The sequence below is a fragment of the Dendrobates tinctorius genome, unplaced genomic scaffold (genome assembly GCF_039654945.1).
Source record: "Dendrobates tinctorius isolate UK_male_01 unplaced genomic scaffold, ASM3965494v1 ptg000028l, whole genome shotgun sequence".
Classification (NCBI taxonomy): Eukaryota; Metazoa; Chordata; class Amphibia; order Anura; family Dendrobatidae; genus Dendrobates; species Dendrobates tinctorius.
In genome coordinates this window covers 59,803,580-59,829,133 of record NW_027361696.1, presented here as the reverse complement: position 1 = coordinate 59,829,133, position 25,554 = coordinate 59,803,580, and the positions used below count along the sequence as shown (strand labels likewise).

General features: G+C 41.2%; 1 protein-coding gene across 1 annotated transcript; it reads left to right on the top strand.

The window, feature by feature from the left end:
- The first annotated feature begins 691 nt into the window (after positions 1-691).
- LOC141084932 (potassium-transporting ATPase alpha chain 2-like) lies at positions 692-25,336 on the top strand. The gene is made up of 22 exons (XM_073569879.1): positions 692-813; positions 899-958; positions 1,465-1,668; positions 1,778-1,891; positions 4,034-4,168; positions 4,278-4,395; positions 4,501-4,769; positions 4,868-5,066; positions 5,183-5,292; positions 6,867-7,001; positions 7,092-7,284; positions 7,396-7,571; positions 7,657-7,793; positions 7,969-8,119; positions 8,206-8,374; positions 8,859-9,013; positions 10,805-10,928; positions 11,045-11,190; positions 12,797-12,930; positions 15,584-15,685; positions 16,022-16,113; positions 25,308-25,336. The coding sequence occupies exons 1-22, from the start codon at positions 706-708 to the stop codon at positions 25,334-25,336; spliced, it is 3,060 nt and encodes a 1,019-aa protein (XP_073425980.1). The 5' UTR covers positions 692-705.
- Positions 25,337-25,554: the final 218 nt, after the last annotated feature.

Genomic DNA, 25,554 nt, shown 5'->3' with positions numbered 1-25,554 from the left:
ATCCGGCAAAAACATGGTGTCCGGCGGCCGGACAGAATGCATGCTGTAACGTTTTTTTATCTGGCGTAAAAAGCCGGACAAGCGTTGATGCGGCGCTCCCGGCACTGTGTCACAATGAAAGCGAATGAGGACTTTCCTGCCGCCGGATCAGTCTTTCGCCTGATCCGGCCACCGCTTTCCGGCATTTTCCCTCTGCGCATGCTCGGATCATGCCCATACAGAGCGCCGGAACTTCAGACGCATCTCTCTCCGATGCATCCGTTCTGGGACGCTTACGGCACTCCGGCTTTTCGCCGCACGCCGCCGGAATAGCAAAAACGGATGTGTGAAAGTAACCTAATTGCTGCAATGTAATTTTTTATACAATTTGATTATGCTTTATATTTCATGTATGCTAATTTTTGCATATTGGTAAATTGAAGAGAAATGTATAAAAAGTGCACTATTCTATGGTAACACTGTGCTTGACAAAGACCCTGCTGTGAGGTCGAAACATTTCACCACTTGGTGCTGGATTAAAGCCTACAATTTTTCTTTGAACTAGAGAGAGAGAGAGAGAGAGAGAGAGAGAGTTAATGGTCCCATGTATTCCTTATAATATATAATATTACTTATTACCTATAATTATAAGTGTAATATCCAGACTTTTTCCATCCTGTGTCCTCTTTCCTTCCACAGGAGCCACCCGACATTTACAACAAACCCATGAATGAAAAAACAGAAAAAGAGAAAAACAAGCATAATATATTGTCAAGGATTAAAGAAAAGAAGAATGCTAAGAAAGTAGAAAACTTGAAAAAGGAGCTAGAGATTGTAAGTGATGGCGAATTAAAACTGATATAGAATAAAATACAGATATTGGGAGGTTTGGTAATGACCATATCGTCTTTTTTTCTAGACCGAACACAAGCTGAGCATCGATGAACTACAGAGGAAATACTCAGTAGATATCAAACAGGTCAGTTTTAAAGGTGGTTTCTTCATTTAGAAAGCCCATTTCCAAAATCTGCTTTTAGGTCATTCTGAGTTAGAAGAAAGCGCTCCATTATCTTAGACTCTTAACTAGTAGTTGGAGCTAATGGAGTAGGTACAAAGCCTGCCCTTCTCTCTGGGGGACCTGTTATATCTATTTATTACATGGAAAGTCTAGATGGAGCCAAGAGAGTTGATACAAAATCTGTCTTTCACTCTGGAAGATCTGCCATATCCATTTATTACATGGACAGCCTATTCATTTCATTGGAAGCTGTGTAATATTTCATTTCACCTGTGGTGGCGCTGCAGACGAATTAGAAACCTACTGCCTTGTTCTGTCACAGATCAGTGAGGGATTCCAGGAGTGGACATATCTCTAACACAATGATGAAAACTTATTTTGTGATTTCATGTATCGATCCTACTCTCAGTACAGTAAAATATAAAAGGGTGTACAATATTTTATCAATTGTGTTTTTCTTTTTCAAGGGTTTGAGTACAGCAGCTGGTCAGGAATTTTTAGCCCGAGATGGACCTAACAAGCTCTCACCTCCAAAAGGAACCCCTGAAATTGTTAAGTTTTTGATGCTAATGGGTGGAGGATTTGCCATTGTCTTCTGGATATCGTCTGCATTGTGCTTTCTGGCATATGGCCTTCAAGCTGCCCAAGACCCTACAGTTTCTAAAGACAATGTAAGAAAACCAATAGATTTTGATTTACAAGATCATAGGTTGAGTATTCTGAATGCTGTGGTTCTATTCTGTATGTATTTTTTGACTTATGATTCCTCCACGTCTTTAGCTCTGGTTGGCAATCATCCTGATCGCAGTTGTTGTGATGACGGCCCTCTTCGCATATTATCAAGAAGCTAAAAGTACCAACATTATGGCTGGCTTTAAGAACATGGTGCCTCAGGTAAGAAGCGCTACTGGGAATTTGTAGAATGATAAGAGCCTATTGTACCCTAAATAGTAACACGGAGGACTGTAAAGACTAAGAACCGAAAAGGCAAAGAAGGATCCTAAAAAATGCAAAATAGTGTCTAAAAAGTATTGATTTTTATTAAATAATTATGTTTAAAAAGTTGCACCCCTTCTGAGGAAGAACCGCCGAAACATGTGTTAATGGGGTCCACTGTTGCAGGTTGAAGCTCTGGTCTGTATGCCTATACTGAGTGTTGCTTAGATATCTGCTTAGTAAACCATATTTGTATTGCCCCCGGTCTCTCTACTACCAGATGGTTTGGGATCATGCTATTATAACCTTATTTCTAATATCCAAGTTGTTTGGTTTGCACCACACACATGGGACAGTCACCAGCATCACGTACATGTATTAAGCACTCAGGACTTTGCTTCTTGAATATTAATCCTTACTGTCTTGAATGTTCACTATGATGTATATGTAGGGTTGCTAGGCCGGGCTGGGGTGTGGTCCCTCTGTATACCGCGCAGAGACGTACAGACACAAGCTGGAGGCAAATTTCGGGTGCAACAGGTCCAAGTTTATTCTCTCTCTCGCCGTCCGCCAGACGGCCTCACAGCACACCGCACTTCTCTTCACAGCTCTCCGGTTATAGAACACATTGCGACACCGTACTTTCTCCGGTGACGTATATGTACGTACCTTCCCCTTTACACTCTGCGACGCTTCTGACAGCTCCATCACTGTGGCCGCCGTAGGCCTGTGCACCAACAGTAATTTTACTGGTTAAACGTCGTTCCAAATACGGTGTCCTACACCTGGAACCTCGTCTATACTGCGGTACTTTATGTCAGGACCACCCCCCTGACTTCCTTTCTCCTCAGCCCCCCTGGTTGGGTTTTCCTCACAGTGCAGCAACTGTCACAGTCTCTTCGTCACTTGAGCTCCCCCTGGGGACTGGAACTTTCTGGAACCCTCCTGTCAAATTTATAACTTTCCCGGTTCCTTATAACTCCGCACCCATGACCAACGGTTTCTTAGCCCTAAGCTGATGTCAAGTCCTATGCTCACACTCCTCCCTGCCCTCTAATGTCAGTTCAAGGTACTGCACGTCACCTACACTTTCCTAGCTGTTTTCACTTTTTAAATCTGACCAGTAAGTCCGTCCGTCAGGTCACCTTCCCTACATATATTGCATTTCTAGTGTGATTAGGACTGCAACAAATATTTCCATCATCAATATTAGGTGTCACAGGCACTAACCGGTGATGTGCACACAGCACGGATCTGGTTAAGCCTGAGACAAGCGGGGCCAGGTTGCACCCTGCAGGCTACTGGGAGTGAGCGTACCCACAGGATCACAGGACCTGCGGCATGTGACCGCAGGGAGCGGGACTGGGGTGGAGTCCGCCGCAACACTCACCGGGGAGACATCCGAGAGTGCTGGCAGGAAAAGGTCAGCCAAGCCGAGGAAGGGACTGAGAGGGCAGCAACGATACCAAAGTGAGTATAACAGAAGAGGAGTCAGATGCAGGCCAGGGGTCAGAACCGTGAAGGGCGGTCAAGGTACAAGAGGGATAGACGAAGCGGGCAGTCAGAGCGGAGCAGGGGTCAAGTACCAGGCAGGCAGCAAATAGTACAGAATCACTAGACACAAACCAAGACTGGAGGATGGACCGGATCAGCAACAGGGAATCAAACACGGAGCAGGCACAAGGCACAAGCACACAAGGGTCAAACTACTCAGCCGAGGGCAAAAGTATAACTGATAGAGTTTGGAGCTTCTCAGGGCTATAAGAAGACCTCCCTGATACAAAGAGAGGCCACAACCATTAACCCCTGACATGCAGGTCTAAATCCTGCACTAGGATCATTACATTAGGTACTTACTAGTTTACATGCTCTATATGTATAAACCCCTATAAATGGAGTGATTCTTACTATAACCTCTGCACAGTGTATTTTCTGTTTGTATGGTTTACCATCTCCTTTCTTTTAATTCTGTGCTTTTTTAAAATAATTGTTTAATAAAAATCAATACTATTTGCGTTTGGAAGATCCTTCTTTTCCTTATCACTTTGTAGAATGATTGTTGATGAGATATATTTCTAGTGCATTTCTTTCTTGATTTAGCAAGCTTTGGTTCTTCGGGATGGTAAACGTGTCGAGATGGTAGCAGAGAACCTTGTTACTGGGGACATCGTTTTTATTAAAGGAGGTGATAAAATCCCGGCTGATATACGAATACTTGAGAGTCATGGTTGTAAGGTGAGAAAAGAAAATTAGACAATTTTGAATTCTGTATGAATCATGCTAAGGAGATGAAATCTCAGAAACCATTGAGTCATGAGAATGACCTGTAACTTTTAATGTTTAGGTTGACAACTCATCCCTCACCGGTGAATCAGAAGCACAACCTCGTGGCATGGAGTGTACCGATGATAACCCTCTAGAGACTAGAAATTTGGGCTTCTATTCTACAACCTGCTTGGAAGGTGAGCTGAAAATCATGATTTGAAGTTTCTCTAGTTCATACCCTTTACTTTATGTTCAGAGAAGAGGCACTAAATCTGGTCTACTATTTCATGCTTGCTTTACAGGGGCAGCATCTGGTATAGTAATTAACACAGGAGACCGTACAGTCATTGGGCGTATTGCATCACTAGCCTCACAAGTCGGGAACCAGAAGACACCCATTGCCTTGGAGATCGAGCATTTTGTGCACTTGATCAGTGGTCTTGCAGTAGGCGTTGGCATAGTTTTCTTCATTATTTCCGTTGCCATGGGATATAGTGCCCTCAATGCTGTAATATTCTGCATTGGAATCGTGGTAGCCTATGTGCCTGAAGGACTAATAGCAACTGTAACGGTGAGTAGTACATGTTAATTTATCCATTACAATCTTATCTTTCATGCAAACTTCTTTTGAAACTATATGACCTTCCTAATTAAATGTGTACCCTACAGGTTTGTCTATCCTTGACTGCAAAGCGTATGGCAAAGAAGAATTGCCTTGTGAAGAATCTGGAAGCTGTGGAGACTCTGGGGTCCACCTCAGTCATTTGCTCTGACAAAACTGGGACCCTCACCCAGAATCGGATGACTGTCTCACATATGTGGTTTGATAATTTCATCCACAATGCAGATACCAGTGAAGAGCAGACAGGTAAGAGAAAAATAATCTTTTGACATTTACAAGGTAGATAATGGGATTCCCCACGGCACACCAAACATCTTTTGAGGAATATAAAGGTAACCCTTGATAATTGTATGTCTGTTCAGGTGAAATGTTTGATCAAAGCTCTCCGACTTGGCAATCACTTGCTAGAATTGCCACCCTGTGTAACCGAGCTGAATTCTGTGCTGATCAAGAAGGAGTCAAAATCAACAAGGTACATATTCATTTATATACATCCCACCTATATGTAATTGAACTGTGGTGCTGTCTCACAAAGACAGCCAGTCCATATGTTCTAGTAGGGGATGTCATTATGGTTGTTCCCTCTTTGACCGCTTACAATCTTGCTTCCAGCCGCATCACACCACTGAAACTGCCCTAACTAGTGTCACCAATGACCTATTAACCACCATAGCCAAGAGACAATACTGTGTCCTATTGGACCAGTCCTCTACCTTTGACACAGTGGACCATTCCCTATTACTACAGACCCTCTCATCTCGTTGCATCACTGACTTGACCCTATCTTGGATCTCATCTTACCTAAACACCTAACAGACCGGACATTCAGCGTCTCCCACTAACACACCACCTCCTCATCTCGCCCCCTATCTGTCGGAGTCTCGCAGGGTTCAGTCCTAGGGCCCCTGCTCTTCTCCGTTTACACCTTCAGCCTGAGTCACACGACCAGCCCAGCGGACCTATCCATTAAAGTAAATGGCTGCTCTCTCTTCCCAGTCCCACACGCTCGCTGACTCGGGGTAATCCTTGACATTGATTTCTCCTTCAAACCACATATCCAAGCCAACTTTAACTTAAAAATATTTATCGGATCCGTACATTCCTCCTACCAAGAATGTGCAAAAACCCTAGTCCATACCCTCACCATCTCCCGTCTTGACTACTGCAACCTCCTGCTCTGTGGCCTCCCCTCTTAACACTCTCGCACCCCTCCAATATATTCTAAACTCTGCTGCCCGACTAATCCACCTGTCCACCAGCTATTCCCCGGCCTCTCCCCTTTGTCAATCCCTGCAATGGCTCCCCATTTCCCAAAGACTCCAGTTCAAAACCCTATGTCATGCAAAGCCATCCACAACCTGTGTCCTCCAAACATCTGTGACCTCGTCTCCTGGTACTTACCTGCACGCAACCTCCGATCCTCACAAGATCTCCTTCTCTACTCCCCTCGTATCTCCTCTTCCCACAATCGCATACAAGATTTCTCCCACGGATCACCCCTACTCTGGAGCTCTCTACCACAACATATCAGTCTCTCGCCTACCATCGAAACTTTCAAAAATAACCTGAAGACCTACCTCTTCCAAAAGCCTACAACCTGCAGTAACCACCGATCCACCAAAGCACTGCACGAACAGCTCTGCCCTCGCCTATTGTATCCTCACCCATCCCTTGCAGATTATGAGCTCTCGCGGGCAGGGTCCTCTCTCATTCTGTACCAGTCGTGACTTGTATTGTTTAAGATTATTGTATGTTTTATTATGTATACCCCTCCTCACATATAAAATGCCATAGAATAAATAGCGCTAAAATAGTAATAATAAGTTACTCTTCTTTATAAGAGGAACTTCTCTTCTGGAGGACCTGGCCAATTCAAGTATTACATACTTTCCTAGGGAATGTGAGGATTAGGTTAGCAAGACCTTCCTTCGATCAGTTGATCCCATTTGCAAATGGGTTACCTTCATAAAACATATCTTTGAGGGTCATTTTAGCATATCCCAACATAAAAAAGTTGAAATCTTATCTGCTTTTTATTGTGTGCAGAGGTCAGTCAATGGAGATGCCTCAGAAGCAGCTTTATTGAAATTTACAGAGAATGTTCTTGGAAAAGTCATGGATATTAGGGAACAAAATGAGAAAGTGTTGGAAATCCCATTCAATTCCAGCAACAAGTACCAGGTAATTGATGAACCTGGTTGTACCTCAATGCCGAAGCTCTCTATGGGGTTATAAGTTATTGGCAATTGACTTTTTTTTCTTACTTTTTAGGTCTCTATTCATATACCAGAGGATCCTGCTGAGAATGGTTACTTGTTAGTGATGAAAGGTGCCCCAGAACGAATCTTGGATAGATGTAGTACCATTATGATTGGAGGACAGGAATTGCCAATGGACGATGAAATGAAGGAGTATTTTCAACAAGCTTACATTGTGCTGGGGAGTATGGGAGAGAGAGTTCTTGGTAGGTATATGCAACTTCTCACTGACAATCTGGGGATTTCTTCAAAACCTAGATTGAGACCAAGAATCTTCATATTTTCAAGATTTTAAATATGTTCTGTTTCTTCTACAGGTTTTTGTCAACTAATGCTTCCTGCCTCCATATATGGCCCTGGTTACCCATTTGATGCTGAAAGTGGAAATTTCCCTCTAGATAATTTATGCTTTGTTGGCCTCATTTCCATGATTGACCCACCTCGTGCCACTGTTCCTGATGCAGTCATAAAGTGTCGTAGTTCCGGCATTAAGGTTAGTATCTCCAAATATTGATCATGGTAATATCTGGAGTTAGTAATCTCTAAATATATCTAATAACCTATATTGTTTATGGCAGGTTATTATGGTCACTGGAGATCATCCAATCACGGCCAAAGCAATTGCAAAAAGTGTTGGCATTATCTCAAGTTCTGGCGAGACAGTAGAGGATATTTCCAAAAGACTAGGAATCCCTATCGAAAGCGTTAATCCTAGGTCAGTACATTATGGATTTTTCGACTTTCCAAGCATGCTGTCAAGCAACTGGGAGGTATTGTTTAGCATCGAAAAACACAACTCTCATACAGATGTGGTTGTTTTTGGAAAATCATCTTTGTAATTTTGTGTTACCCCTTTTCTTAGCATATTGACCAGTTTATTTTAATTACAGAGATGCTTGCACCATTGTGGTGACTGGAGGTGAACTCAATGACTTGAGCTCTGATGAACTGGATGACATCTTAAGATATCACAAAGAAATTGTGTTTGCCCGGACCTCACCCCAACAAAAACTTCTCATTGTCGAAGGATGTCAGAGATTGGTAAGTTGCATCACAGTTTTTTAAAGATAAACAATTGATGCTTAAGTATGTATGCAACCAGAATATATTATATCTATTATATTCAGGGTAACATTGTGGCAGTGACTGGGGATGGTGTTAATGACTCCCCTGCATTGAAGAAAGCCGATATTGGTGTTGCAATGGGAATTGCTGGCTCTGATGCTGCTAAACACGCCGCCGACATGATTCTTTTGGATGATAACTTTGCTTCTATTGTGACCGGAGTGGAAGAAGGTAAAATAGTCACTTTGGGAATAGAAACTTCTCAATCATTTGAGTAGCTCTAGAAAGTTCCTTTATTTCTTCTGCAATTTGTGCATTAATAAATTGGTTTTAAACTAAGAAGTAGGTTTACACTATATTTAATATTATGTTGAGCCAGAGAATAGGGGAGGATAATGTCAATGAGAAGGGACTTGGAAGTGGTACATTTCAAAACTTTGCTTCTCCTATTGATCCAAAAAAAGTAGCAAATTAGATATAATGCATAAGTTATTATGCTGTAAGAAGGAAACCTCTGATCCATTTTCCAAAATAATATTGAACAAATCTTGCAGAGGAGAGAGCCTGTGTTATATCCAGTTGCCTTACAGCAAGATCATACGTTTCTGAGGAGTGGAGATTATTATTCTTCTAAAACTCTGATTTTATTTTCGATGTATTTGCCAAATTTTTTCCATTTATTTTCCCAATCGCTAGTGAATGTGATTTTCCGCAGGACGCTTGATATTTGAAAACCTGAAGAAGTCCATTTCATACACAGTGACCAAGAATATTCCGGAGATGATTCCTTTTATGGTCTACGTGATCATCAGTTGCCCTTTGCCCATCGGAACCATCACCATTCTCTTCATAGAATTGGGAACCGACATTGTAAGTTGACTTTTTGGAACATATGTGTATTTTTCTTACACTGATATATACAAGTCTTCATTGGAAAGAAAATTTAATACACACGTGGTTAAAATTGTTGGCACCCCTCGTTTAATGACAGAAAAACCCACAATGATAACAGAAATAACTTGAATCTGACAAAAGTAATAACAAATTAAAAATCTATGAAAATGAACAAATGAAAGTCAGTTGTTTTTCAACTATGTTTCCACAGAATTTAAAAAAAAAAAAAAAAAAATAAAACTCATGAAATAGGCCTGGACGGACAGAAATGATGGTACCCCTGAAAATAATGTGACAAAAGGGACATGTTAAATCAACGTGTGTCCACTAATTAGCATCACATGTGTCTACAATCTTGGAATCAGTGAGTAGGCCTGTATATAGGGCTACAGATACTCACTGTGCTGTTTGGTGACATGGTGTGTATCACACTCAACATGGATCAGAGGAAGGGAGTCTCAGAGTTGTGTCAAGAGATTAGAAAGAAAATTATAGACAAACAGGTTAAAGGTAAAAGCTATAAGACCATCTCCAAGCAGCTTGATGTTCCTGTGACTCAGAAATTTAAGCTCCATAGGTCTGTAGCCAACCTCCCTGGACGTGGCCGCAGGAGGAAAATTGATGACAAATCAAAGAGACGGATAATACGAATGGTAACAAAAGAGCCCAGAAAAACTTCTAAACAGATTAAAAGTGAACTTCAAGCTCAAGGAACATCAGTGTCAGATCACACTATCCATCGTTGTATGAGCCAAAGTAGACTTCATGGGAGACGACCAAGGAGGACATTGTTGAAAAAATAAAAAAAAAGCCAGACTGGAATTTGCCAAACTACATTTTGACAAGCCACAAAGCCTCTGGGAGAATGTCCTATGGACATATCAGACAAAAATTTAACTTTTGGGCAAGGCACATTAGCTCTATATTCACAGACGGAAAAATGAAGCATATCAAGAAAAGAACACTGTCCCTACTGTGAAACATGGATGAGGCTCTGCTATGTTCTGGGGCTCCTTTGCTGCATCTGGCACAGGGTGTCTAAAATCTGTGCAGGGTACAATGAAATCTCAAGACTATCAAGGGATTCTAGAGAGAAATCTGCTGCCCATTGTCAGAAAGCTTGGTCTCAGTCGCAGGTCATGGGTCTTGCAACAGGATAATGACCCAAAGCACATAGCTTAAAACACCCAAGAATGGCTAAGAGGAAAACATTGGAATATTCTGAAGTGGCCTTCTATGAACCCTGACCTAAATCCTATTGAGCATATTTGGAAAGAGCTGAAACATGCCGTCTGGAAAAGGCAACGATCAAACACAAGACAACTGGAGCAGTTTGCTCTTGAGGAGTGGGCCAAAATACCTGTCGAGAGGTGCAGAAGTCTCATTGACAGTTACAGGAATCGTTTGATTGCAGTGATTGCCTCAAAAGGTTGTGCAACAAAATATTAAGTTAAGTGTACCATCATTTCTGTCCAGGCCTATTTCATGAGTTTTATTTATTTTTTTTAATTCTGTGGAAGCATGGTTGAGAAGCAATGTCTGACTTTCATTTGTTCATTTTCATAGATTTTTTATTTACTATTTCTTTTGTCAGATTCAAGTTATTTCTGTGACCATTGTGGGTTTTTCTGTCATTAAATGAGGAGTACCCACAATTTTGACCACGTATGTAAATACCAAGATGTCATCTTTTTAACCTAAGGATAAATAATTTGCTCAAAGTTCGGAACATTTCCTAATGACCCCAATTTTATTTCCCTCACTCAGATCCCTTCCATAGCGTTAGCATATGAGAAAGCTGAAAATGATATCATGTGCAGAAAGCCACGTAACCCACTCAAAGACCGACTGGTGAACATGCAGTTACTGTCATATTCCTACTTTAACATAGGTAAGAATTTTCATTTTATCGAAAACTGGATTTTTTTTATTGTTATGTTAAATGGCTACACAAGAAAAAGTCCCATACTAAGAGGCTTACTTATATAGTTATTATGTGCCCCACAGCTGCAATGGAAACATATTCTGGTTTTGTGAACTATTTCACTGTCTTGGCTGAACAAGGTTTCCTACCAGCTACTGTACTTGGACTCCGAGTCAACTGGGAAGACAAAACCATCAATGAGCTGGAGGACAGTTATGGGCAGGAATGGGTAAGCATGAGGAACCAAACACCAAGGGAACTTTTATGGTTAAACTGTATAATTGTGGAAAACGGAAATGTGAATAAATAGTTAATTGCTTTGCGACAGCAATATATTGTTAAGGGCTCTCAAATAGCTCCTATTCAGTAGGACTGTCACTAGTGGGCTATCAACAACCCTGTTGCAGACTTAAAGCTGCGGTGAGCTTGCCTGCTGGAGCGCAGGACCTGAAGCATGTGACCACCGAGGGAGTGGCCGGAGGCGGAGTAGCGATGATGCCGGAGAGTAGTCAGAACGTGCCAAAGTTAAGCCGGGAGGTTATTGTAGTGCCGAGGGGTGAGACGCAAAGAGTGGGCAGGACGTAGTAAAGGGTCAGGAAGCCGAAGATAGCAATGCAGTACAAACGGGGCAGGCAGGTGGGAAGTAGAAATAATCAAGCGATAGGTCAGAGCCGAAAACAGACAATCAGAACAGAGATACAAGGCAATGCACAGAACGAGAAAACAGACCGGGTCATACACTTAGATGCAATCGTTCAAAACAGTATGCAAGCACACCAGGGGGTCAGCCACACAGCCAAGAACGAATGTATCACTGACAAGGATCCCCAGGTGGAAGCGGGTACATATAGCCCTCCCCAAACCAAAAGGAGGCTATCACAAATTAACCCTGCGAGGACAGGGAAGGGAACCCTGTCCACAACCATGACAAGGGCTTTCTGGTGGATCATGTGCCTTAAGTGATGGGTGTCAGGAGCCACAATTAAGCTACCTTTCTATACCCAGGCAGCATATTGAACCTTTACCCTGCATGCATGACACTAACTCAAGGTATCTGGACCTTTATTAAAGTGGATTTCCATCCAAATTCTAAAATTGGCTGAATATCAGTAAATCAGATGTTGTAAAGCTAGCCAAAGTTTGGTCAGTAAGTTAAATTTACTACCAGTGATATTACTATTTTTCAGTTTTTTTGTGTTAGTCCTTTTAAATAGCTAGCAACAGGAAGTGCAGCTATTTGCTTGAACTAATACACCAATAAAATGTCTTGTTGATTTTTAGTGAACTACATCAACCGTTTAACCATTTATCATCTGTTTCTGAGAAGCTAATACAAAGGTGACAACAACCGATATGACTCCTCTTCCTAATGCAAAATAGAGACCTCAAAAAAATAGAGAAATGTGATTATCTCTTGAGGCAAATACAACATAATGCCAAAATTTTGCCTACAGTTCTATTTTTTATTTACTAATATATGGCTAACTATCAATTTTGCACGGAAACCACATTTAAAGTTTGCTATAGTATTTACGGTAATTTTTCCTACCCTTTATTGTATGAGAAATATATACGGCCCTTTCCTTTTTATGATAAATACTTGTTTCCATACACATCTCAAAACTCCGTGGTCCAATTTATCTGCACTTGATTTCACACAGTCACATAAACTAGACCTTGCAAATTTAAAGGGTGCCATTATTAAAACATTACTTATTGCTTTTGCCCAGTACAGGCTATCATACCTAGCTTCAGATCATTACATTAGTACTTTACATGGCAAAATAGTTTTTTTTACAAAAAGTAACATGCATGATCTCATCTCTGTTTTGTAGACCTACGTCCAGCGTCTCAACCAGGAGTGGTACTGCTACTCTGCTTTCTTTATCAGCATTGTCGTCTGCCAGATGATGAACACACTTATCCGAAAAACAAGGCGGAACACACTGATTACTCCTAGGTTCTTCAAGTGAGTGACGGATTTTGGCTGTGTATAGCGCATGACTGTTTACACTTCAATGTCACGTTACATCCATTTATAACTATGTTTAAAGTGATACTTCACCCTTGGACTGAAAAGTTTCTCTATATTTCTCATGTATAGACTTCCTACCTGGTTTCCTCTATTTGCCTCCATCGACGATCCGTTTCTCCTGCTTCCTTTTCCAAACAATTTTATTAACAATTTATAACAGAGCATACATAAATGCAATATCATGAGGCATTCATGACACATGAAAGAAAAAATAAAAAACAACCAGATTATAAATAATAATAAAAAAAACTCATGGAAATATTTCCAGCCAGCGAGACCATTACTTTAAAAAGGAAGGAAGACAGCCATTCAGCAACGCCAATTTTTGCTCATATGACTTATGTAAAGTCAGCTTTGCAATAATATCGAAAGAAGAGGGCATTCGAGTGGATTTACAATAAAACGCAATTTCATTTTTAGAAACCAAAAGTAAATGAATAACCAATTTCCTAACAGGAGGATTCAAACAACTTGCATTCAACGAGAGCAGGGTGAACTGAGGAGTCAGTGAAAAATCTGATTGATTTAAAATATGAGAAAAAAGAGAGGAGATGTCGTCCCAAAAATGCCGAAGACGTGGACAAAACCAAAATAAATGGGAAAGGCTACCATGATGCCCGCAATCCCTCCAACAGAGAGGGGAGGTGGAAGGGTTGATAAAAGCTAGACGAGATGGCGAATAGTACCATCTCGATATGATTTTAAAGTAGGACTCATGGAGAGCCATAGACATGGTAGGAGAATAGGTTAGAGACATGGTCTGTTCCCAAACATCTGGATTAACAGAAAAATTCAAAACCGATTCCCATTTTTTCATATATGGGGATTTTATAAATGCAGAATCGTTGTTGAACCACTGGTAGACATAACGAGTGGACCAAAAAATATTATGGCCTGAGCTGCATAAAATATTGACCGCTGGCTCCGATAGCGGAGGGCAACGAGTCACCAGTGGAGTCAAAAATTCTTTCAACATAGTAAAGTGAAGAAAAGCAGAGGAGGGAACCCTAAACCTATTCTTAAGAAGAGAAAATGATATAAATTTATGACAATCAAAGATGTCATTTAATCTAGAAATATCCCAGTCAGCCCAAGTAGAATGCAAATCGAATGAATAAACAGAGGCCAGAAAAGAGAGAGGAAGCCTCAACAGGAGTTGTATCTTAGAAAAACCACTTTCAAATTTAAAAAACTTCCTCCAAGCCACAATAGCAGCCATAAAAATCGGATGATCAGACTGAGATAAATGCTTAGATGTCAATAAATTCAAAATAAGAGAACAAGGAGGGGAGTTTTTATTAAAATAAAATTCCAAATTCGCCCATGAAGGTATATGGCCAGTTGACCACCAACATAGACTTTGCATAATAAGATTAAAGTAATAATAAGCTGAGATGTTAGGCAGTCCCATACCTCCACGTAACTTATGTTTGTATAACTGATTTGAAGCAATACGGGCCTTTTTATTTCCCCAAATAAATAAATTAAGGCGTGTCTGCAGACTAGTTAAATAAGAAGTGGAAATAAGCAGGGGAAGGGATCTGAAAACATAAAGGATTTTGGGAAGGAATATTGATTTAGCTACTAGACATTTTCCCCACCAGGACAATTCTTTGTCCTCTTAAAAATTAAGGTCTTTAGAAATGGAAGCGATTAGGGAATCTAGATTAGTGGAAATCAGAGATCCAAGGTTTCTAGAAAACCGCAGACCTAAATAAACAATTTCCCTCTCCGCCCAACCCCTCTTAGGTTCTTCAAGTGAGTGACAGATTATGGTTGTGTATAGTGTGTGACTTTTTACACTTCAATGCCACGTTACGTCCATTTACAAATATGTTCAAACATATACTTCATCCTGGGACTGAATATTATCTATATATTTCTCATGTTATGTACAGTCACCCTACCTGGTGCCCTCCATTTGCCTCATACTCCTGCTTCCAAGATAGCTACCTCAGTGGCATGGGGAGTGCAGTGCGATGTCTAAACCAGTGGTAGACATAGACAGAAAATGACTCGTGTGCAAGAATAATACAAGGGCCCCTTATGTGTCTGTATCTGAAGCTGCATGCTTCTTTGAAGGAGTAAGCGGGTCCCTTTATGTCTTGGGTCCTTGTGCGGCTGAACAGGTTTCCCAATGGTCTGTCCGCCCCTAATCTAAACTATGCTATATCTTCCTTTCCTATTCTGTAGGATAGGAAAAGCAGGGGAGGCACAGTTTAGACTTACCACTTCATTTCCCATTCCACTGCAGTGGGAAACTTGGAAGCAGGAGGAAAAGAACACTAATCTGAGTAGAGGAGGCAGCGGGAAGCAAACAGAGGACAGGATGACTATAAAGAAAAATGTATAGTTACTTCTCAGTCCCACTGTGGAAGGTCACTTTGAGGAAGCGGTGAAGACCGAGAAGCCAACACAGCTAAATTAAAATGGAGAAACTTCTCCAGTTACTGCATCTTGTATCCAGATATAGAGCAAGACATTGATGCCATTACTAGTGCAGAAGCAAGAGGGGCTTCACCATAATAATAGTGCAGAAAAGCAACCTGGTATATCCTAATTTTACACTTCTTATATTTTTCTACAGGAACAAGATCATCTTCGTGGGCTTACTCTCACAAATTGTCATTGGAGTACTTCTCTGTTATGTCCCTGGATTAAATGAAGCCTTACACTTTATGCCCATTCGGTAAGAATCAGTGTATGGAAAGTGGTAGATACCATTACGCAGCAATAATTATCCTAATCATAAACTACTGCTGCAGCTATGTCACCTTATGACGGTGCAGCAGAGGTTGGTTGCTCTCAAGCTGCATCAGGTTGTCACTGATACGATGAAATTATAGAATTGGAAGCTGCCTTTCAGCTAGATGTTGACATTAAAGTATCTGTATAGTCATAAGTTTAATGTGGTACTCCCCTAATTCCAGATCTGGCTATGTCTCTCGTACATATCTCACGTTATACGCCATATTTTTCTTAATCTGGACTGATTATTTGATATCTGTTTCATTATTTTTCACAGAATTCAATACTGGTTTGTAGGAATCGAGTACACAGTTCTTATCTTAGTTTATGACGAAATCCGAAAACTTCTTATAAGAAAATTTCCTGGCAGTAAGTATCTGTTGTGTGAAAGGTTGGTGTAATATCATTGTTGTCAGATACAGATACATGATGTCTATATAACTGCACAGAACATTGGCTTTATACATCTGGATACAATGGTGTTGATGGCCTCATTGCAGCATGTAGATCATGAATGACAATCTGCTCTTATATATGACATTGACAATCATTGTCCAACATCATCATAGCAGATGCTCACTAACAAGAAATGTATGTCTCCTTATTTTGTCCATCTATGTGAATTCGTACCATCCACTGAATGGACACCTGGTTTTGGTCAAAATACGATCTAAATGTGTTTTCATATCTATTCATGACCATCCCTTCTTACAGAATTAGATTGGACATGGTTTTGACTTTTGACTAGAGATGAGCAAATTTGTTTGGATTTTGGCCCAAAATCTGATTTTGACATATTCGGGCCATATAAGAACACTATTCATGCCGAATGTCTTATGATCGGTTCCGAACATATTTGGTAATTTCTACACCCTTTGACTCCAATGATGTTCCGCCGTGTTCGACGAATATTGAAAACAATATTCGATTCCGATCATATTCGAAACCGAATCCAAACAAATTTGCTCATCTCTACTCTTGACCTCTAAATAATGGCTAGTTCTTAATGATATAGATTAGATATTTTCTCAACCTCTAACTGATGGACATTCAATATAGATTGTACATGGTCACAATTTCTAAATGTTCACTAGTTCTTACCAATATACAAATAGATTGCTATTCTTTGCAATATAGATTGAACATGGTGTCAACTTTAAAATTAATTATTAACTCTTATAGATATAGATTAGACTTGTTCCCGAGTTCTGATTGATGACTAGTTCTTATTGATAAAGATTGGACATAGACCCAACCTTTGACAAGTTCTTATTTATATACAATGGACATGGTCTCAACCTCTAATTGCTTACTAGTATCTATTAATATAGACTAAACATGGTCACTGCCTCCAGTTGTTGACTATTTCTTATCAATATAGATTGGACATATTCTCAAACTCTAAATGATGACTAGCTCTAATCGATATAGATTATACATGCATGGCCTCGACCCCTAATTGATGACTATTTCTTATCTATATAGATTGGACATGGTCTTGACCACTGATTGATGACTAGCTTTTATCGATATAGATTGAACATGGTCTCTGCCTCCAATTGATGACTAGTTCTTATCAACATAGACTGGCCACGGACCCGATCTCTTATTGATGATTTGTTCTTATCTATATGGATTGGACATGGTCTCAACCTCTAAATAGTGACTAGCTCTTATTGATATAGATTGGACATGGTCTCGACCTCTAATTAGTGACTAGCTCTTATTGATAGAGATTGGACATGGTCTCGACCTTTAATTGACATCCTCTCGATATAACTTGGACATAGTCTCAGCCTCTAATTGTTGAATAGTTCTTAACTATATAGATTGGACATAGTCTCCAACTTTAACTAATGATTAGTAGAGATGAGCGAATATTTCAATGTTTGGTTCAGCTCACGATTGTTGAATTTGCAATATTCGCCGATTTAATCGCTAAATACAGCCGAACACGCACAGCACAAAAGCCGGTGTTTCCTGAGCTGTGTCAGCATGGGAAACACCAGCTTAGTGCTTCTGTTTGGCGGTGAAATCATCCCCGCCGGCCCGAGAGCCACGGTTTCCGAGTTGTAAGAAGACAACTACAGTTCCCATCAGCTAAAACTTGCTGCCACTAATTACAGTGAGAGCAGGAGCGACAGATGGGAGTATGCATCAGCCGTTCCTGCGCTGTAAATAAATAATTTTTTTAAAAAACTGTGTTGGTTCCCCTGTATTTTTGATAACCAGCCAGGCAAAACTCACAGCTGGGGTCCCCCCAAAAGCTAGCAATTCATGTGCCGCGTTCAGCAAATTCACAGCATGACAGGTTAGAATAGAATAGATATATACACATAGAATACATAGATATATATAGATGTCAGTGACATATATATATATATATATATATATATATATATATGTAATATTACATAGAAGAAAAGCCAGCAATTCAGCAACCACGGTAGTGTAAAATCACAGCAGGAGCCGACAGGATAGAAGAGATGGATTACATATAGTAAATACAATTAGAATAGGTAGATGTATAGATGTCATTGATACATACAATTAGTACAGTGTGTGTGCAAATTACTGGACATGTATTTAATTAATAAAAGATTATTTTTCTGAAAAAAAATGGCGTGGACTCCCGCGTAATTTTCATAACCAGCAGAGGGAAAGCCGATAGCTGGGGGCTGTTGGTTATAGCCGGGGAAGAGGGTAATACCCATGGAGCTTCCCAGGCTGTTAATATTAGCTCACAGCTGTATACCTATCCTTTACTGGCTATTAAAATGGGGGAGCCTAAAAAAATGACATGGGGTTCCCCTATAAATAACAACCAGCAAAGGCTATGCAGACAGCTATGGGCTGACATTAATAGCCAAAGAAGGGGCCATGGATACTGGCCCCCCAGGCTAAAAACATCAGCTCTCAGCTGCCCCAGATAAAGAGCATCTCTAAGATGCACCAATTCTGGTATTAGCCTCGTTCTTCCCACTTGCCCTGTAGCGGTGGCAAGTGGGGTGATAGTTGGGGGGATTGATGTCACCTTTGTATTGTCAGGTGACATCAAGCCCCGTGGTTAGTAATGGAGAGGCATCAATAAGACGCCCCCATTACTAACCTCATAGCCACATTGTATAAACACACACACATCAAGAATAAAGTCCTTTAATTGAAAAATGACACAGACTTCTTTAATAATATTAATTAAACCATACTTATAAACTCGCCTAATTCCACCAAAGCCCTTGTTCTCCTGTAATAAACCAAAAATAGTAAAATAACAATATACCATACCTGTCCATCATTCTGTCCCATGCCGTAATCCATTTTTGGAGGAGAAATAGTCTTCAACCTGGACAGTGCCAAGATGCGACCGTCCAGGCTGAGAACCACTGTTGACTGTACTGCTGCAAGCGCAGCCTCAGTGACTAGCGGTGACATCACTGATGCTGCATTCCCAGAAGGGCTGAACTGCGGTGACCTCAGTGAGATCCCCGCTAGCAGCGTGAGAAAGTCGCATGGTGCAGAGGCGAGTTCACCGCAGTTGAAATTTGCCGCAGTGAAATTCTCCCGGTGAACTCGCCTCTGTACAAAAAATGCATGAAAAAACCCGCACCAAAACTGCAAAAAAAGCACCAAAAATGAACCAGAAACATACGTTTTTACCGCAGCTTTTTTCCTGCCAAGAAGTTAGGTTTTGCTGCGGTTTTTATGCTAATTTTCAGCTGTTTTTTTACTGTGAGAAAGTTGCACAGTGCAGAGGCCGAGTTCACTGCAGTTGAAATTCACCCGATGAACTTGCCTCTGCACCGAGTGACTTTTTCATTGTGCTAGTGGGTGTCTCACTGAGGTCAGCCCGGCTGGGAATGCAGCCACAGTGATGTCACCACTAGTTACTGAGGCTGCGCTCGCAGCAGTTCAGTCACCAGTGGTTCTCAGCCTGGAAGCTTGCATCTTGGCACCGCCCAGGTTGAAAACTATTTCTCCTCCAAAAATGGATTACGGCATGGGACAGAATGAAGGACAGGTATGGTATATTGTTGCTTTTTTATTTTAACTTTATTACAGGAGAATGAGGGCTTCAGTGGAATTAGGCGAGGTTGCAAGTATGGTTTAATTAATAAAGGATTAATAAAGGAGTCTGTGTCATTTTTTTCAATTACAGGACTTTATTCTTGGTGTGTGTTTATACGGTGTGACTATGGGGTTAGTAATGGGGCGTCTTATTGACACCTCTCCATTACTAACCTCGGGACTTGATGTCATCTGATAATACAAAGGTGACATCAACCCCCCCAACTATCACTCCACTTGCCACTGCAACAGGGCAAGTGGGAAGAGCAAGGCTAAGTGCCAGAATTGGTGCATCTTAGACATGCGCTTTTTCTGGGGTGGCTGAGAGCTGATGGTTTTAGCCTGAGGGGCCAGTATCCATTTCCCCTTCTTTGGCTATTAGGGTATGTTTTCATGGTCAGGAATGGCTCAGTATTTGCTCAGGATTTGACACAGGTGAAATCTGCACCAAATCTGCATCTGAGGTCACTGGCAGGTAACCTGCGTTTTTAATGCATTTTTTGCATGGGTTTTGGATGCTTTTTTTAATTGCATGCGCTTTTTTGTGACTTGAAATAAAGCTATTTGAAAGTTGGCTTCTTGGGAAGGAAAAAAAGTGATTTCCTGTTTGTAAATATATTGGGGTACAGTATATTCCCACGGTCAGTAAACGCTGCGGGTTGGACGCTGTGTACATCTGCAGCGTCAAACCCACAGCGTCCAGCTGCTACAGCATAGTGGATGGGATTTAAAGAAATCCCATGCCCACTATGCTTTCAGAGATGTCTGTAGCACATCTGCAGAGATGGACTACAGCATGTCCCCTGGATGAATTTGCACCTCCTATACACAGAACACCACAACACAGATGGCGACAACCCTGGCACACCCTGCAAACACGTTTCCTGCAGTGGTGCTCCAGGTGCGCCAAACGTCTGTGGAGAAAATCCAATATACACAAAGATTTCATCCATTTTAAGTTTATGCTTAGAGCATACAACACTGCCCTTCACCTCTCAAAACAAACCTATTTCAACACCCTCATCACCTCACTGTCCAATAACCCTAAACGTCTCTTTGACACTTTTCATTCTCTACTCAATCCAAGAGTACAGGCCCCAACCACGGAGCTTCGAGCTGACGATCTGGCCAATTACTTCAAAGAAAAAATTGACCAGATCTTACAGGAAATTATCTCCCAATCACCTCATACCATGCACTGTACTCCCACCCCCACTGCATCTAGCTCACTCTCTGATTTTGAACCAGTCACAGAAGAAGAAGTAATCAGGCTCTTTGCATCATCTCGCCCAACCACTTGCACCTGTGACCCATTTCCGTCACATCTCCTCCAGTCCCTTTCCCCTGCTGTCACCACTCACCTAACTAAAATATTTAACCTCTCTCTCTCTTCTAGTATCTTTCCCTCCTCATTTAAGCATACCATCATATATCCACTACTTAAAAAACCATCCCACCAAAACTGTGGCGCTAACTATAGACCTGTCTCTAATCTTCCCTTCATCTCTAAACTCCTGGAACGCCTGGTCCACTCCCGTCTTATCCGCTATCTCTTTGATAACTCTCTTCTCGACCCTCTTCAATCCGGTTTCCGCTCTTTATATACTCTACTGAAACTGCCCTCACTAAAGTCTCTTATGATCTACTAACAGCTAAATCAAATGGTCATTACTCCTTGCTAATTCTCTTGGATCTCTCTGCAGCATTCGACACTGTGGATCATCAGCTCCTCCTCACTATGCTCTGTTCCATTGGCCTCAAGGACACAGTTCTCTCCTGGTTCTCCTCCTATCTCTCTGACCGCTCCTTTACTGGATCTTTTGCTGGTTCCTCCTCCTCTCATCTTCCCCTTACTGTTGAGGTTCCTCAAGGATCAGTCCTAGGCCCCCTCCTCTTCTTATTGTAAACAGCCCCTATTGGTCAAACAATCAGTAGATTTGGTTTCCAGTACCATCTCTATGCTGATGACACCCAATTATACGCTTCTCCTGACATCACACCTGCCTTTCTAGAAAACGTCAGCGATTGTCTAAATGCTGTGTCTAACATCATGTCCTCACTATATCTGAAACTAAACCTGCCAAAGACTGAACTCCTTGTGTTTCCTCCCGCTACTAATGTACCTATACCCGACATTTCCGTGTGTGGTTTCACTTTTACTCCCCAGCAACATGCCTTCTGTCTTGGGGTCATACTTGACTCTGAGGTTTCCTTTGCCCCCCACATCCGATCACTGGCTCGCTCTTGTTATCTGCACCTCAAAAATATTTCTAGAATTCGACCTTTCCTTACTTTTGACTCCTCAAAAACTATTACTGTTTCTCTTATTCATTCTCGTCTCGACTACTGTAACTCTCTTCTAATCGGTCTCCCTCTTACCGAACTCTGCCCCCTCCAATCTTTCTAGAATGCTGCAGCCAGGATCATATTCCTCGCCAATCGTTACACTGATGCCTCTACCTTGTGCCAGTCATTACACTGGCTACCCATCCACTCCAGAATCCACTGCAAACTTATTACCCTCACCCACAAAGCTCTTCATGGCTCAGCACCACCCTACATCTCCTCCCTTGTTTCAGTATACCATCCTACCCGCACCCTCCGTTCTGCTGATGACCTTAGGTTAGCATCCTCAATAATCAGAACCTCCCACTTCCGTCTCCAAGACTATACACGCGCTGCGCCAATTCTTTGGAATGCACTTCCCAGGTCAATACGATTAGTCCCCAATCCCTACAATTTTAAATGTGCCCTGAAAACCCATTTATTCAGACTGGCCTACCGCCTCAACACATTAACCTAATCTATCCCTGTGTGGCACAGTCAAAAGTTTTTCCATAATCAGGGTCCCCGCATCATGTTCCCACATGCTTTATGCATCTATTAGCCCTCTGTGTCTATACTGTTACACACTTAACGTTGGCTGGTCCATACAATCAGGGCAATTGTTACCACCCACCTTTCGTGTCTACCTTTTTCCTCATAGATTGTAAGCTTGCGAGCAGGGCCCTCATTCCTCTTGGTATCTGTTATAATCTATGTGATTATTGTTATGCTGTAATGTCTATTGTCTGTACAAGTCCCATCTGAAATGTAAAATGCTGCGGAATATGTTGGCGCTATAGAAATAAAATTTATTACTATTATTACTCTGTCAATTTATGTAGTGGAGATGCTCCGTCTCCGCTGTGTAAATTACCCATAGACTTTCATTAGATGCGGTAAAACCGCATTATCTTCCTAGTCACATGCGTATTAAGTGAGGGAACGCAGCTTGCCATGCATGTGTACTAATTTACATAACGATAAATCTTGCGACACAGCCAGAAGTACATGACACAGAAAGTGGAGGAAAGCACAGAGAGGTCCCCTCGTTTTTAATAAATAATAATTTAAAAAAATGGCGTGGGGTCCCCCTATATATGTTAACTAGCCAGAGTAAAGCAGACTACTGGGACTCGTATTTCAGGCTGGTAAGGAACCAATGAAGTCACCAAGATGTGAACACTTAATCTAAAGAGTAGATTAACTACATAGAAATAAGGTCCCCATAAAAGGATGTTAATCAATAGTACAAAATTTATTAGAAAAATACTTACGGTATATTTAATAAAAGATCATTACAATAATTGTGAGGGCTGATACATAATATGAGACAACATAACAGAAACAACTGGGACTACAAAATAGGAGCATGAACCTACTGGGGTTCAATAGAAAAACAGTGCAATATGACTGGTTTGCTAATACACAATTCCATATGATAAAACAACCAGATCAAATCCCCCAGACATCAATCCTGTCCCAAAAATTTTTTATGATGCCAGAAAAATACAGCACATTGGATGGATAGTCAGGTTAAATGGTAATATGGTTACCACAAAAATTTTATGTGAAACAATTAGCCTACTCTCATTTAATAAGTGGTAACCTATGCTATAATGCAAAAAACCCCTTTTACAAAAGGGGAAAAGGTATACCTGAAGTCAAGGTGTTAGCAGGTGAAGGTAGATGCCCCTACTGGAGTCCTACTCAGCAGCCTCGACGTACGTTTCGCCAAAAGCAGCTTCGTCAGGAGGCGAAGTAAGGAACCAATATCCATGAACCTTACCAGCCTGATAATACCAGGCTGCAGCAGTCTGCTTAATTTGGATGGTTAGCAAAAATAGTGGGATCCCCGCAAAAAAATTGTGTGGGGTCCTCCTATATTTGTTAACCAGCCAAGGATAAAGCAGACAGCTGTTGCCTGGCATTCTCAGGCTGGCGAGGCCCATGGATTTTGGCCCTCACCAAAAATAGCAGCCCGTAGCCGCCCCACAATAGGCGCATCCAAAGATGCGCCAATTGTGGCACTTTAACCGGCTCGTCCCACTTTCCCTGTAGCAGTGGCAAGTGGGGTAATATTTGTGGGGTTGATGTCACCTTTCAGTTGACATCAAGCCCATGGTTTAGTAATGGAGAAGCGTCTATAAGACACCTATACATTACTAAACCTATAGTCACATTGTAATAAAACATAGACACTCTGAGTCTAAGAGCATTTGTGCTCGAAACGCGTACAGAGATCTGGAGAATATCCCCATGCGGTGAACTTTGTTGCCGTTACTTGATCACAAGCAGCCATGAATGTATTTTAAACATGATACAATAAAAATCCTGGATTTTAAATTTCTGGAGCTGGACCTTTCTTCCTTTTCTAACAGTATACTATACCTGTCCGCAGAGAGGATATACATCCTGTCCCATGTTGAGTCCAGCTCTGCTACATCTGGATGCCTTTGGCTGAACAGTGGCATTATGCCACAACTCAGCATGACATCCAGACACAGCAGAACTTGTAGCTCGGTCTCTGGTGCTCACTGCAGTTCTCACGATAAGCTGATCAGCTGACCGTGAGAACTTGCCTAGTGACCACAAGGTCAGACGACGCTGGAAGCACGTGGGGTCCCACGTGATCAAGCGCCAGGTACATCACGGAAGCAGAAGCCGACAGAGGCAGCAGTACCAGGCGGTGCATGCACACAGAAGAAAAAAATTGATCTATGTAATACATATACGGTATATATATATATGCCACTGACAGAATATATATATATATGTATATATCTTTTCTGTCTATTCTAACCTGTCACGCTGTGATTTTACTAAACGAGGCACATGAATTGCTGGCCTTTATTCTATCTTTTACAGAATGTTACCGACTTTTTCCGATTTTAAGAAAAATGCTCGTGTTACCGATCACGAATCTGAATGTATCATATTCGTGCCAAATTTGTTTGTCGATCATTTTCCTTACATATTCGCTCATCTCTAATTATTAGTTCTTATCAACATGGATGGGATAATGTTCCGGTCTCCATTAGATGACTTCTTATCGATTGAGATTGGACATGGTCTCGACTTGTAAATGATTAAAAGTTCAGTAGAAAGCAGGTAGACAAAGAGTTAAGGACAATTTATGAGTCTGATAATTAATTTTCAATTCATTTTTTTTACAGGTTGGGTGGATAAAGAGCTTTATTACTAAAGATCCATCACACTTGCCTTGAAGTTTCCTAATTATTGTACAAATTTTTGACTCCCCTTCCCTATCTTGTATATATGCATAAAGTTATATAATGTAAATGGAAATACATTTCTAAAAAAAAGTCCTGATATATTGTCTTTATTCTATTTTTATTTTACAAAGACGATCAACGACACACACATGGTAATACAGTGGGGAAAAAAAGTATTTAGTCAGTC